This window comes from Gracilinanus agilis, chromosome 1, assembly GCF_016433145.1.
Source record: "Gracilinanus agilis isolate LMUSP501 chromosome 1, AgileGrace, whole genome shotgun sequence".
Taxonomy (NCBI): domain Eukaryota; kingdom Metazoa; phylum Chordata; class Mammalia; order Didelphimorphia; family Didelphidae; genus Gracilinanus; species Gracilinanus agilis.
The window spans coordinates 601,468,407-601,483,375 of record NC_058130.1 but is presented as its reverse complement, the minus strand read 5'-3'; the positions used below and the strand labels follow the sequence as shown (position 1 = coordinate 601,483,375).

The following is a 14,969-nucleotide window of genomic DNA, read 5'->3' as shown; positions in this document are numbered from 1 at the left end:
TCCCAGGTGGTACAGAGGTAGAATGGGGGGCAGGAATCCATTTTGCCTCTAAGTTTGCTGTTTAGGTATGCCTATACAAGTTTGTGGTGGACACTGTTTCAGTTTAATTTTTATTAAATAAAGGGAGGGGAGGGACACATCCACTAATATTTCTAATAGAGTTAGTTTTTAGGACATGTACCAGATGGTTAAAAGGTATTTTAAAATTTTATTTAAAAAGAGATATCTGAGATAAGTTTCTTAGTATGTCACAAATGACATACTATGACAGAAAGCACCACATTTCTTCTCAATTAAAAAAAAAAAAAGCAATGTTGGCAGCAAATACCCTTTGCATTTTACTTTAGGGCTGGTTACTGTCAGATTCCGGCAACACTTCACTTTTCTTTTTGTAATATCTGATCCCTTTGGGCCCATAAAATAGTATGACATGTGGTTTTCAGGAATCAAAATGAGCTGGAAAGGGATCCTTACAACTCATTTTTCAAATAATCATTGATATTGCTATAATAGTTTAAGGTATGCAGAAAGCTTTACATTTATTATTCCATTTGATCCTCCCAACAACCACCTTAATGTGTTGCTGTTTTCATCTTTCAAATGAGGAAACTGAAGTTGAGAGAAGTTAATGCAGCTGACTTTCCCTTCTCCTTTCAACATTGGAAGTCAAACCTAATATGGAGTTTTAGCTAGGTTGGGAGAACAGAGACCATATGTGAAGGCTGGATGAGGAGGATTAGAATGTTTTTGTTGTTCTGGAGATTTGATACATAAATTTTTTTGTTTGCTTTTTCAGCAAGGAGCTCTTCAGAGCCCAAGATGGACTCAGAAAAAATAGTAATCATAGCCAAATTTATATAAAGCTTCAAAGTTAGCAAAGAGATTTACAAATATGATCTTTTAGAGACAAGAAAAGCTACTGGGGAGAGAATAGATTGACCCTGACCAAAACAAGCCAAATGAATGAATCAGAACCTGAGCTTAAGACGGAAGAGTGTTTGACTTCTAGTTTTTTAATCTTTAATTTTTGGACTTGTTTCTGCCTTTGCTTCTCTCTTTTCACACATGGGGCCTGCTCTTTGGTGGGGGGGATCATAGCCTAGGCTGAGATTGGTAGGTGCATCATGAAACCTCACATTTTATGGAAGACCAAGCTGTGTGAGTAGACCCTTACTTTAAAACATAAGCCACACAGTACCTCCGTGCAAGTGATCCATAACAGTCCAGAGAGATATCCTCTATAGATATGTCAATAGATATCTATATGCAGATACAACTAGCTATTGATGTAGATATCTGTCTAGAGAGATATTACTATTGATAATAGAGCTATAACCTATTATTAGTAAAACTATTTCATGTAACAAAACAAGGACAAGTGGTGAGAGACTCCTGAAAACCCAGTGGTTTCATTCATAAATAGAAGCCTGGCCTCAGCAGTGGGCAGCACCCCATCTCTCCTGTAACTGGGCCAAGAAGCCGCAGACTTATCTGCAAGTCCTTGTGGGTGCATTCTGAAGGGTGGGCTTGTGTCCTGCATTGCCTATTACTAACTATGTTGTTATTTCTCCTCCCACCCTCTTCCTCCGTGTTCCCTGCTGTTCCTTCAGGTTTCTAAGGTAAATGGAATCACTCGAATGTCCTCTCTGGGTGCGAGTGCAGCCAGTGCCAAAAAGATGCGAGAAGTGAGACCTTCACCGTCCAAAACTGTGAAGTACACTGCAACGGTGACAAAGGGGACTGTCACATACACCAAAGCCAAGAGAGAACTGGTCAAAGAAACCAAACTCAATCACCACAAGCCCAGTTCAGCCGTCAACCACACAATCTCAGGGAAAATTGAAAGTAGCAATGCAAAAACCCGCAAACAGGTGCTATCCCTCGGAGGCGCGTCCAGGGCCTCAGCGGCCCCTGGCGTCAAGGTCAATGGCAAGTTGAACCCAAAGTCATGCACTAATAAGGAGGTGGGCAGGCAGCTGAGGGAGGGGCTGCGCACTTCCAAGAGGCGCCTGGAAGAGGCCCATCCTGCAGAAAAGGCCCAGCCTCCTCCCAAGAAGATGAAAGGCTCCGCCGAGGCCCCCAGTAAGAAGGCTGTGGTGGCGGCAGCTGCTTCTTCTGGGGCCGAGAAGAAGCCGCTGCTGAACGGACACCTCCGAAAGGAAGTGCCCGAGAAGAATCTGGAGAGGAGCCGGCCTAAGCGCGCTGCAGCAGCTGCAGCCTCAGCAGCGGCCGGGGCGGGGAGGAGCCCGCCAGGGAAACAAGCACATGGCAGAGCTGAAGCCGCTGCCGCCTCAGCCTCCTCAGCCTCGGCCGGGGAAAATCGTTCTACCTCGCACACGGAGTCCTTGCACAAGCCCCCCGACTCCGCTGGAAAGCAGGAGAGGGGCGGCAGTGGCGGAGGAGGTGGGAGCGGTGGAGGGGGTGGGGGCAGGCCAGGCTGGGCTGGCACCCATGAGATCCCCACGCTGCGGCCCTCCGCCAAGGAGTTTCACGACCCGCTCATCTACATCGAGTCGGTCAGAGCTCAGGTAGAGAAGTATGGCATGTGCAGGGTGATCCCGCCCCCGGACTGGAGGCCTGAGTGCAAACTCAATGACGAGATGCGCTTCGTGACCCAGATCCAGCACATCCACAAGCTGGGTCGGCGATGGGGGCCCAACGTGCAGCGGCTGGCCTGCATCAAGAAGCACCTCAAATCTCAGGGCATAACCATGGATGAGCTCCCACTCATAGGTAAGCCACGCCCCTCTGTGCTCTGTGGGCGCATGCTCAGAGTTAGCTAGGCTCCCTGGAACCTCCCTTCCCCCAGGGCCCTCTCTGTCCTCATACCTCTCTATGGTAGTGGGAAGAAGGAGGAAGTTGTGCCCTGAAGGTCTGCTCTTCCTCCAGTGGCCTCCCCTTCAAAGTGTAGAGCTAGAAACTGAACCTGAAACTGCTCATGGAGTAGGGCTCCAGCCAAAGTGAGCCTCCTGAACTGTGTGTGGGGTGTGGCCGTGTGTGTCCCTGCCTACGGGCACCTCATATCAGACTGGGAGCTACACTATGTATTAACATAAAAGTATATTATGACAGATTCTAATCTGTTGTGACATGTTGGGATCTCCTATTAGGGTAGCTTATGATTTAACTTATCCTATCTTATGATCCAGTGGGTTACAACAGCTTGCTTTATGTTCTATTAGGATATATTCTATACTGTGAGATATTGCCTTATCTATCATATATATGATATATTTTATAATGTCATTCTCTTGTGATATATTTTTTCTTTTATTCATGAATGTAAACCATTATAGCTATATTATATAGCATAAATACCAAATTATGCCTTAGTTATATCTTATCAACATAAGGTATATTCTACAACTGTTACATCCTCACATATCTAATATTAATATAAAATTATGTATTGATTATTTCAATATAATGGGTTTTCTTTGTAATCCTATGCATTTTATAGCATGACTGTGAGAAAGGTTTCACGGGTTTCACCAGTCTGCTAAAAGAGTCATATAGAAAGAAAGAGCCATGGCGTAAAGATAAAAAACCCTTTGATCTAGTATGATAGTATGACTTGACCTTCTTCCTAGGTTAGCAGACTTAAGCTCCAGGTGGTATAAGGGAATCTGAGGAGTGGAGCCAGGCAGAAGGTTCATGCTGCTAGGCTTACATGGCTTGTCTGCTTTCTCTCATCTAACTTGCTTCTCAGCCTAAAGTAGAGTGGACAGACAAAGGGCCAGAAGGGGGGAGAGCGCTCCAAGAGACCATCAGAGCCTCTAGTTTCTTGTCCACTTTTGCTTGCCTTTTTCCCTCCCAGGTTAGTCTCAACTGCTGTGTTTGTGTCTTGATCTTGGTCTCTGGATGAATTCGTGTTCATTATTGAGCTCCTAAATTAGAGGATTTCTTCCCAGACCAGGTGTGGCACAGATGGGTCCAGCACAAGCCTGAGCCACTCAGCCCACTTTAATCCTGGCTGATGCATTGCTGTTTTCCCTCTTCCCTGGAGACAGTCTTTTATATAGACTGCCCAGCCCTCCACTCCATCTTTTAGACTTGCCCTCAGTGTCACTGGGAACCCTACTCTGTTGGTAATTGTATTTTTCACAATCTTCAGATTGAATTATCCCTTGGAGATGGGGACACTTTGCTCGGCAGTATTAGTTTCACTTTGGGATCCCAGCTAAACGCAATTCTCTCTCCACTGGAGGGACCCACGCAAGTTGTCATGTTGGCTCACATTTGGAAATCTAAATAGTGACGATCACAAATTTTTCAACGACATGCAGACATTTAACAACCATTAAGTGTCAAGAATAGGCAGTAAAATGTGGCTCATTGCAAAATGGAGGTTTCATTATTCCTCTCAGCAGGGGGCTGCCAAGGCTAATGCCTGAGTGAGAATCACTTAATTTGAAAGAATTCTTGGTTTATGGTCTGCTGTCAAGTATGACATGTGATAGGACCATAACAAAGGGCTGAGAATACATACATGCATGGGATGTGTGCATATGTGCATGCATGCTGAAGTAGAAGCGAGAGCCCCTTGATCTCATAGAGCACTCGCTCTCTGGCTCTGTTGGCAAAGCAGGCCTCACATATTAGCATAAGCATCTTCAGCCTTGTGTAGGGCAGCGGCATGGTGTGCCCCAGCACCAAGGAGTCAGCCCTGCCCAGACGCATTCCCCTCTCATGATGAAGAACCAAAGAGCTTATTAGGAATAAAATCTCCTTTTGTTTTAACGTTAATATTTCTTAACCTTGTATGGTACAAGGTTTTGGAGATTTGTATGTGCAGCCTCTGAGGACCTGCGCTCCAATCTCATCTCTGTTACTATATAGGTCACTACATGTGTCTGAGCCTCAGTTTCCTCATATGTAAAATGAAGAGGTCAGATTAGATGGCCTTTGATGTCTTTCCAAATTAAGATGGATCCTATGACTTGGAACCCCAGTTTTGTGTTTGCTCTAAGCTGTATTTGTGCTCTACGCTAGACATCTTCCACGTCCAGGCTTCTAGGCTAGAAGACAAAGTGTAGAGGGATGATTAGGTACCTCTCAGACCAGTTAGACTTTATAGATACTCATCTTAAGTATTTAAAATAGGAATCTGTTTAATCATTTTCAGTGCCCACTCCAGAATTCAGTAAAAATATACATGTATGTTTGTTAAGTGCCTGTGTCCATGTGAATGAAAGTGTTGTCACTTGTGCCTCAAAAAGAGCAGTGCATTTGTTTGTATGGTGAAAGAAAATGATAAAGCACACTGTAACGTCTGAATTGTGATTTCAGCCAGACCTATTTTCAGGGTTCTGGCCAACCGGGAAAGCCTTGGGATTGCTATGCTCCTTATTCCTTTACCTCTAAATTTTTGTTCAGTTCCATTGAAAAAGCATTTAAGTTTGTGCCATGTATAATAGGCCCTGAACAATAGGGAAGAAGTAAAGAAGGGTATGCTTGTATGTCTGTGTCTATGTGATTGATTACAGAGGAAGAACACTGACTTGGGTATCAAGGAGGTATGAAGTCTTACTCTTGACACTCTGTCCCTTATCATTTTTGTGGCTCAGAACAAATCGTTTAAATTCTCTGGAACTCGATGTGTTCTTGGAAAATGAAGGAGATAGACCAATACATCTAGGGAGTTCTGTGAATCCAAGTTCAGATCATCATCTGAGCCATGTGTAGTTTTTAATCTATCCGATGTTGGATGCAGAATTCTTAAATTTTTGCACATTCAAAACCCATATTCTTTTCCCTTTCTTTGTTGCCTTCCCCTTTTACCTCACCTCAGAGGATTTCAGAAGTTGAACTATATTTTGGTGGTAGTGGAGAAGTGGAGTCCATAAAGATTTTATTTTTCAAAGTAGAAATCTTTCTGGTTCACATTCAGAGAAAAGTAATCAGAAAGGTGACTTCTTGGACCACTTTGTTTCTTAACTTGGACCACTTTGTTCCTTACTAACCGGTATGAATTTTGACAATGTTTACAGATCTTATTTGGATAAAAACTAAATTACCCCATGGTTGCTGAAAAGGACAGAAAGAGCACTTGTGTACACATTCACATCATGCATGTCCAAATATTTTGATTTGAGAACCCCATGGTTTCACTAGAAAAACATTGTCATTTTCCTTCTACTCCCCAGTATCCCATGCACATACATTCACATCCCCCCCCCCATCTCCCACTTTTTCTGCCTTTCTCTTGTCTCTCCCCATCTTTCTCCCTCTCCCCCCACCCATTTTAATAGGAAATTCAACATTTTCCCTCAAAAGACAATAAAGAATTATTCTCATTCATTACTGGCATAATAACAAAACCTGGAGAAGAACCATAGGGACTCCAAAGCCAATTGAGCTATTGTGTGTACCTCAGAGACCTAAACTTTGCTTATTGCTGACAAAGGGGAATTTAAAATTATTTAACAGAAACTTTGTGCCTCTGTTACCTTATCTGTGTAATGGAAATAACATTTTATTATTTCTTTCCTATCTCATAGGGTTATTGTGAGGATTAAAAAAAAAGTGTTAATGAACATGTAAACTGAAATGTGGGAAAGAAATTGGCTACCTAACCCCCCAGGGGCAGGAGGATGGGTTGTCATCTGTGTTCACTGCTGGCTTTTAACCTGATTGTTTCCTCTACTCTTCCCCCCCCCCCCCCCCCCCCCCCAATCCAAAACAATGTGCCTACTTTTCAGGAGGCTGTGAGCTGGACCTGGCCTGCTTTTTCCGGCTGATAAATGAGATGGGCGGCATGCAGCAAGTGACTGACCTCAAAAAATGGAACAAACTCGCAGACATGCTGCGCATCCCCAAAACTGCCCAGGACCGGCTGGCAAAATTGCAGGAAGCCTATTGCCAGTACTTGCTGTCATACGACTCCCTTTCTCCCGAGGAGCACCGGAAACTGGAGAAGGAGGTTCTGCTGGAAAAGGAGATCTTGGAGAAGCGGAAAGGTCCTTTAGAGGGCCACTCCGAGAATGCTTATCACAAATTCCACTCCCTGCCCCGATTTGAGCCCAAAAATGGCCTCATCCATGGTGTGGTTCACAAGAATGGCTTCCGGAGCAAGCTGAAGGAGGTGGACCATGTCCAGCTCAAAACAGGGAGACGGCGGCTCTTTGCTCAGGAAAAGGAGGTTGTCAAAGAGAAGGAGGAGGAGGATAAAGGGGTCCTCAATGACTTCCATAAGTGTATATATAAGGTAAGAGAGCCTTTGGCATGTCAGGTGCGCTGTCATGCCCCCACCTCCCCCACCCCACCCCCTCCCAAGGCCTGCTTTGGCATTTTGTTGTGTCTACACACAATGGACAATAGTGGTGGTTTTTTGAAGAGTTGGTTAGCTGACTTCAGATTTTGTCTGACAATTCCAATGGGAGATGCTGGAAGCAAGGAGTGAGTGGTCTGAGCCCTTGCAATGTGAGTGTGGTCTCAGAAAACATCTCAAAACAAGGTGTTGGATCAGTGTATTGGGGGGGAAACACTGAATTGGGAACCAAGAAACCTGAATCTTAGTCTCAAAATTTAACCTTTCTAGTTGCTCTGAATTTGAGCCTGAAAAATGGATTGCTTTAAAAAATACAAGTCTCCTCACAGATCAGTTTGGCATTTTATTAACTAGCTAGTCTTGGAGAAATCACTTCCCTACTCTGCCCCTCAGTTTCCTCAACTATTAAACAGCAAGGTTAGACTAAATGATCTCTAGGAGTGCTCTCTAGCTCTGGCACCCTGATGGAAAACTTTAAATAATCCCCATGGTGGGTATTGATCCCCCCACTCCCCCACCCCCCAGCTGGCAGTTACAAGCTGCCTAGGAAAGAGCTATTCGCAGCCAAAGATCCATGAGGAGCTTCTGCAGTTTTTCCCATAGTACACAACCCTAACTTCATAAAAATATTTTTTCCCCCTTCCCTCCCTATTTATATTCAACACAGTCTCCCACCACCCAGCTCCGAGTTGCTCTGCCAGGTCCTTTTATAGAGAGAACAGGCCCCGATAAAGCTATCAAAACGTATCTCACCATTAACGTGCAAGTGGAAGAAAACAGAAATTGAAACACGTACAATGTTTTCTCCGTTTCTGCCAAGTCTTGTTTAAGTGTAAGCCATCCTGAGAACATTCACTTCTCCAAGAAGTAAGGCATGTTCATCTGCAGAGCGCTGTTGACTCTCACCAGCTCAGCTTGGCAGTCACCCCTCCTGCGCAGACATTGGCTCTGAGGCCAGGAGTGTAATTTTTGAGTCAGGCTTAGGGATCCAGCAGACCTTTGGGGACCTCCGTGCCCCTCGCCGGGACAGGACCAGCGTGCCTGCCCTCTTTCCAGTCATTACTTCTGTGCATATGGCACACAACACAATTCCTCAGCTGAATTAAATACGAGGACCCTTCTTCCCGGGTTTGGGTAGACCCGTTGATTTCCCATGAATGAGCTTAAGTTCAGGCCTCAGCCACGGGGACTTTGATCTGTTCTGATTAGGAGTAAAGCTCGAGCCCTTCTGTGGTGCATGGAATGGCCGGATGATGAAAAATGATGTGCCTTGAGGTTCTCTCACCGAGGCTCCATTTGCCCTGGAGATCTCCAAAGTCCAGACCCCCGGGGTGCTTACCAGTGTGGGTGCTAGGACTGCTTGGTTCACTCCTTTAGGATCCTTCGGGCGATTGGGTACACTCACTTCTATGCGTTCTTGGATCCTTTTGAGAAATCCTGCAAAAATCAATGTGAGAGATGAGGTCTTCAGCTTCTCTTTTAGCTATGGCACATGGTTATTTGGGAGGCACGCATTAGTATGTATGGCTTTAATCCTCCTTTGAATTGTAGCCATGTTGTCAATTAGTCATTGTACAATTAATACAATGATCTGGGCAGAGCCGTAAAGGGCCTCAGAAATCACTGAGTACAACCCCTTCTTCATTTTACATATGAAGGATTCCTGGGACAGTGAGCTTAAAGATCACAGGACTATTCATTGTCTGAGGTGAGATTTGAACCCAGAACTTTGATGTGGAAGGCAATTTGCTTGGCTTAAGGCAGTGGTTCTCAAAAGTATAGTTCAAGACCCTTTCTGAGGCTTCTACAAGGTCAAAACTCTTTTCATAATAATATTAAATATTTTGTGGTCAATTTTAAAAAGATATAATCTTCATAATCAAAAGTTCTTTGAAGGGTGCTCAATAATTTTTGACATTGTTAAGGGTTCCTGAGACCTAAAAGTTTAAGAACCAGTGATTTAGGGAATAAAACCACCAAACATCTTCCTACTCTCCGGGGGCTTTGAATCTGCTCAGGAGTAGGCAGGCTGGTGGCTTCTGTGAGAGCTCCGCAAAGAGAAGGATGCAAAGTCCAATTAGATAGTCAGAAAGGAGAGATCTAGACAGAAGCGGGGAATGTGTTCGAGGCTGCTCACAGAAGGCTGCTGCAGAGCTGCTTCCTCTGTGGAAGGGAAGGTTCTGCATGGAGGGGAGCTCATGAGTCTGGGGCGGCCAGAGCAGGCGCTGAAGCCCCTCCCACCCAGGTGCCAACCCTGTGCTTGGCACTTTGCAAACTATTTCCTTCCCTTTGTCCAGAGAGCCTCTTCCTTCCTTGGGCAGAGTCACCACCTCTGGAGCCCGCTGGGGGAGCAGTTTTCATCCCTTATTAGGATGAGCACACTTGGCCTTGGCACGCTTCTTTCCTCCTGACACCCTATTTAGATCCTTTACCAAGGTGGGGGGGAGACGCAGACACTCACCTTCAACCCCCTATAATAACTTTAGATTCCCTCAGAAACAACAAGGGAAAAAAAAGAATAAGAAAAAAACCTCAAAGAACTTTTTCATGGAGGAATTCTAGGCTAGAGAATGAAAATGATTTTTCAGCAAGCAGTATAATACTAAGTATAACTCCATTATTTGTATTAATATTGTACCTTTGTGGAGTATCGTCATCATGGGCTTGCCTTATCTACTACTAAACTACCCAAATGGAAGACTCAGGATGTTTTGCTGTGTACACCCTTGTGACCCAGCAGTACCACTATTAGGTTTGTTTCCTAGGTAATGGGGGAGGGAGGGAAGAAAAGAACCTATATATTCTAAAATACTTATAGCAGCTCTCCTTGTGGTGGCAAAGAAATGGAAATTGAGGGGATGCCCATCAGTTGAGGAATGGCTAAACAAGCTGTGGCATAGGACTGTCATGGATTTGATTCCAGTGCAAATGTGCTACAGGGGACAGAACCTCAACCTCCACCCCCACCCCAAATGCTTTTTTTCTTTAGATCAAAAATTTCTTGACATTTTCAACTAATCAAAAACTGGCAGAAATTAGAACAATATAAGGGGCATTTTATGAATCTTATTTGATATCCCACAATTTAAAACTTATTTGGAACACAAGGACAAATTCTTTGATTATATCTGGTCATAGAAAGCTCCTTAGCCAAATCATTCAGACCTTTAAACTTTTTGTTTTTGTTCAGTTGTTTTAGTCCTGTCACCCCATTTAATATTTTTTTTTTGGCAAAGATATAGGAATGTTTTACCATTTCCATCTACAGCTCATTTTATAACTGAGGAAACTGAAGCAAACAGGGCGAAGTTGCCCTGGATCCTACACCAAGTAAGTGTCTGAGGCCAGATTTGAGCTCGACTTGAAGTCTGGCACTCTATCCACTAGGCTACCTAGTTGCCCTTCAACTTTTAGCAGGTCTAAAATGTAGCAGTTAGTGGACAAGGGATCAGAAGAGGTATTACCTGGGAAAGCATCTACTCTGAGAAAGAAGAACAAATATAGTAAGGCCTGTTGCCATGAAGCAATGGTACTGAGCATTTTCTAGACAGAAGCTGAAGCTGCACATCAGAGTATAATAGGGATTGTACTTTTGAAGTTTTACTTAGCCAAGGTAAATCTTCCTTTTTCCCTCAGTTCCAACATTAGAGTTGGAATGTTCAGACATTTGGTACCCACAATCTGAATTCTAAGAGGTTCTATCCACTCAATAAAGTGAAAATGAAGGCAGAAGCAGATCACACATTGTTGACGGGAGTTGGGCCATTCTTACAGATGAGCAAGGGCCCTTTGTAAGTCTAGTTATTTATCCTGAAGAAAGTCAGAAATCATCTTCTGTGTAAAAATAGTGAGCATGCATACAAGTGTGCATGGGCATAAAAAGTGGATCTTTTGAGGAGTAACTTTGGATCTATGTTTTCTAAGCAATGGGTTAAACAAAAAGGCTTAGTATATCTCAAATGATGTAGTGTTGATATCCTGAAATTGACCTGTTTCTAATTCCCAGTTATTGATTGCAGACAGAATTTGCCCCTAAACTAGGGAAAGAGATTTGCTTCAGAATTCTAGTGGTCTAAGCTTCATGAACCTCTTTCCTATACCGAGCCACCAAAGACTTCTGAGGATGTTTTTGTGTACCTGACTACTTCACACACTTTTTCTAGTTTGAGAAAAGAAGTCAGAGAAGTCTGAGAGGACCTAGAAACAAAGTGACGGGTCATAGAGGCTGTAGCTGGTGGTAGATAAGCCTTTGTTTGCTTTTTCTGAAGCTTCCTATCTTTAAGCTTTTGCTTCTGTCTTTATTTCCCCCTTGCCCAGGGAAGGTCTGTTTCTTTAACAACCTTTTATCGAACGGCAAGAAACATTATGAACATGTGTTTCGGCAAAGAACCTGCAGCGGCTGAAATAGAGGTGAGGCCAATGGCAGTTTCCATAGAAGTCTGTGGGTTGGTGGGCAACGGGAAAAGCTGTGTCCGTTTCTGATGTGCCAGTAAACCAGGTAATGTGAGAGGAATGCTTTTTCAGGCCAACCTTACTTACTTACTTAATCCCCTACTTACTTACAACCTTACTTAGCCAGGATGGTGTAAGTGAGCCTGGAGGTAAACAGGTTCTCATGTTCCACAGACCTCAAATGGGCTCCAAAACTAGGAGCCAAACTGGTACATTGAAATTCAGAATGCTCTTTGGTTGGCTTCTGTGTATTTTATCTGTAGTCTGGCCAGATTGGAGTTAAATGCTAGACTATAAAGTGAGAACCAGAGCCCATGAGCTGGTGTGAGGGGCAGAAGTGCTTCCCTTGCATCTAGCCAGCAGCCTTTGTCTCAGGGTTAGATTTGCAACCCCTAATTCTCAGAGTGAGTCATGCAGGAGATTGCTTGGAATCCGGGGGGGGGGGGGGGAAGGTAGAGAGAGAAATGTGTGAGTGAGTGTGTGTGTGCATGGACACTTATGGACTTGGCAGATTTCCATTTTTGTGCATCAGCCAAATCTATTCTTTGAGTTAGTGTGAGTTTAGAAAGACAGTAAGCTGTCTTTGCATATACCAACTACGGGAGTCTGCATCAAACACTCCGAGGACAGAGACTCTATCTGCTTACCTTACCTCATAGGATGCCTTTGCTCGTAAGCAAGTGCACTGGTATCAGGATAGACAGCCCACTTTATTAGTCATCTAAGGGAAATTAGGTTAGAATCTAGAGGAAAAAAAGAATACTGGTCCTCCCCCAAATTACTTCATTTTGTTAATGGAAAGCACCAAGTAAGGAACCAGAGTTTATTTTGCCCCCATTCAGAAAAGGCTAAGAAGCATCTTTTAGTACCTTTGTTATGCAATCTAGCCTGGCAGCTTCCTCCTTCTTGTGGAGATGGCGGCCACATGGTGGTCTTGGACCTGCTTGCACTATCCAGGTTGTGATCTTGGGATAGTCACTTGACCTTTATGAGCTTGTTCCCTCCATCTGTTAAATGGATATTCTCCAAAAGAATGGCAAATCTAAGGTGACTTTACAGATCTTCCTTTAAGATCCTCTGACCCTGGGTATTCCCTATCTGGTAGAAATTAATTGTACTGCAGTTTTCACTTTGGCATTTGATTTTAAATTAAGGGTTTTTACATGAAAACTTAAAAATTATTCCCCCAAAAGAGTTTTTCTGAGGTTAAAATAAAGCACATTGGCTGAGAAAATGTTGGACAGCATTTTTCTCTTGCAAGTTCATATCACAGGGATGTTGTAACTGATGGCATTAGCTTATTTTTCACTTAAAAAAAATAAGTAGCCAAATATTTTATTTTTAGTATTCAGCTCTGATTATTTTGAGCCTAGCCACATTTCTTTCAGCTGGCACCTGGATCACTCTCCCCACTTGCTTTCTATAGTGGCCTTATATGCAGTTAAGGTTACAAGAATGATTTTTGAATGCCACACGCTTTGGGCCTTGTGTGTCTGTGTCTTGGGACACAAATCCATGTTTCTACTCTTGGCACTGAAGATGCCATACGGCTCTGGTTAGTGAGCTGGAGCTTATACCTCCTCACGCCCCATCAACCAAATTGTCAACTGAGTCCTGATTCTGAAACACATATGGCTGGTGAGAGTGGGAGAGTTAACGCCATCACAGCTCAGCTTTCAGATCTCAGGTGGCATTTGTGGTGCTGATGTTGCAGTGGGGGTAGGGGAAATAATTGGGATTTGTTAGCTCAGAAAATTTGAGCAGCAAATCATTGTGTTGGAGGGGTGAAGGTGAGAGTTAGGGGTGGGTTAGGCTCATAGTGAAATAATTTACAGCTCTGGTTGAGGGAAGGGGGAATTGCATGACAATCCACAATGTTCATGCTTCAGAATTAAAAGTGGTGGCTTACTGGTGCTTCTCCTTTTTATTTTTATTTTTTTTTCCTTCCAACCTGCCCATTTTACTTGGAAAGTGGAGGATGTAAGAAATATAAAATAGTTTTAGTCTGGGTCCTTCCAGTTTATGTGTGTCTTGGTTTTTCCAGGGAGTCTGGAATTTATTTCTTGACTCTTAAGTTCTGGAGATGTCTATTATTACTTTTAAAAATAATTTTTATTGATAACTTTTCTTTTTATATATCACTTATATTTCTCCCTTTATCCTTCCCTCATTCCCTTTCCCAGAGAGCCCTTTCCAAAAAAGAATAAAAAGAAGGAATAAGAGAAAAAAAATTCAGCAAAACTTGTCAGTAATGTTGATAGTTAATATGTAATGTTCCATACCTGTATACTAATGTCTACCATACTTTAAAAAAAAAAACACAGCAAAAAACACTTACCTTCCGTCTTAGAATTAATACTGGGTATTGGTTCTAAGGCAAAAGAGTGGTAAGGGCTAGGCAATAGAGGTCAGGTGACTTGTCCAGAGTCACACAGCTGGGAAGTGTCTGAGGCTGGATTTGAACCTAGGACCTCCCGCCACTAGGCCTGGCTCTTAATTCACTGAGCCACCCAGCTGCTCCCTACTATATTTTTTAATATCAATTGAAGTCTTCATCCCTGATCCCTGTATTAATTCACTAAAGTCTGTTAGGAATAGAGTGATATTGCTGTTTGCAATTCCTTCCATCATCACCTACAGCATTAAATGATTTCATAATGATCCATTCCCATCCCAGTACCATTCAGCTATGTGGCTAATACAGCTTGGGTACATATTTGGCCAGCTATATGTAATCTGTAGATTCTTTCCCTATATCATGGGAAAATTTGGTTGAGAAAACCAACCATGATTAAAATGGATTTAGTTTGCAATCTAGTCTAGGTTTCTACCATATTTTGTATGTTTTGTACCATGAACTTGGACATTAAAAAAAATCCTCTGCTATCTATTTTGCTGAATAAAAAGTATTCTAATAAATATACACATTTCATTTCTTGAAAGCAGCCAACCCAAAGAAGACATTACTTTTCTTTTTAATTTTGGTACCATCTTATTATCTATTATATTGTTAGGTTTTTTACTTAGTTCCCCTTCCCCCCACTTTTTTAAGTTAATGTAAAACCAGTGAAACATATCATGTACTTATAATGTTATATATTATATTCTACACCTCTAGACCCCCATCTCTACAAAGAATTAGAGACAAGATATCATCTTTATCTCTTTTTGAAGATCTAGTTTGTCATTTTCATTCCATAACATTCTTTTTTGTTTGTTATTTTTCATTTCTAAGGTCTTAATCATT

The 14,969-nt window shown here is 42.9% G+C and overlaps 1 protein-coding gene across 1 annotated transcript in view; it reads left to right on the top strand.

The window, feature by feature from the left end:
• Window positions 1–14,969, top strand: part of JARID2 (jumonji and AT-rich interaction domain containing 2) — a 192,798-nt gene that overhangs the window by 151,511 nt on the left and 26,318 nt on the right. Inside the window, exons 6-8 of the mRNA XM_044667633.1 lie at window positions 1,611–2,733; window positions 6,702–7,207; window positions 11,588–11,680. Coding sequence (XP_044523568.1) covers window positions 1,611–2,733; window positions 6,702–7,207; window positions 11,588–11,680 — 1,722 coding nt within the window. The remainder of the gene's footprint in view (window positions 1–1,610; window positions 2,734–6,701; window positions 7,208–11,587; window positions 11,681–14,969) is intronic.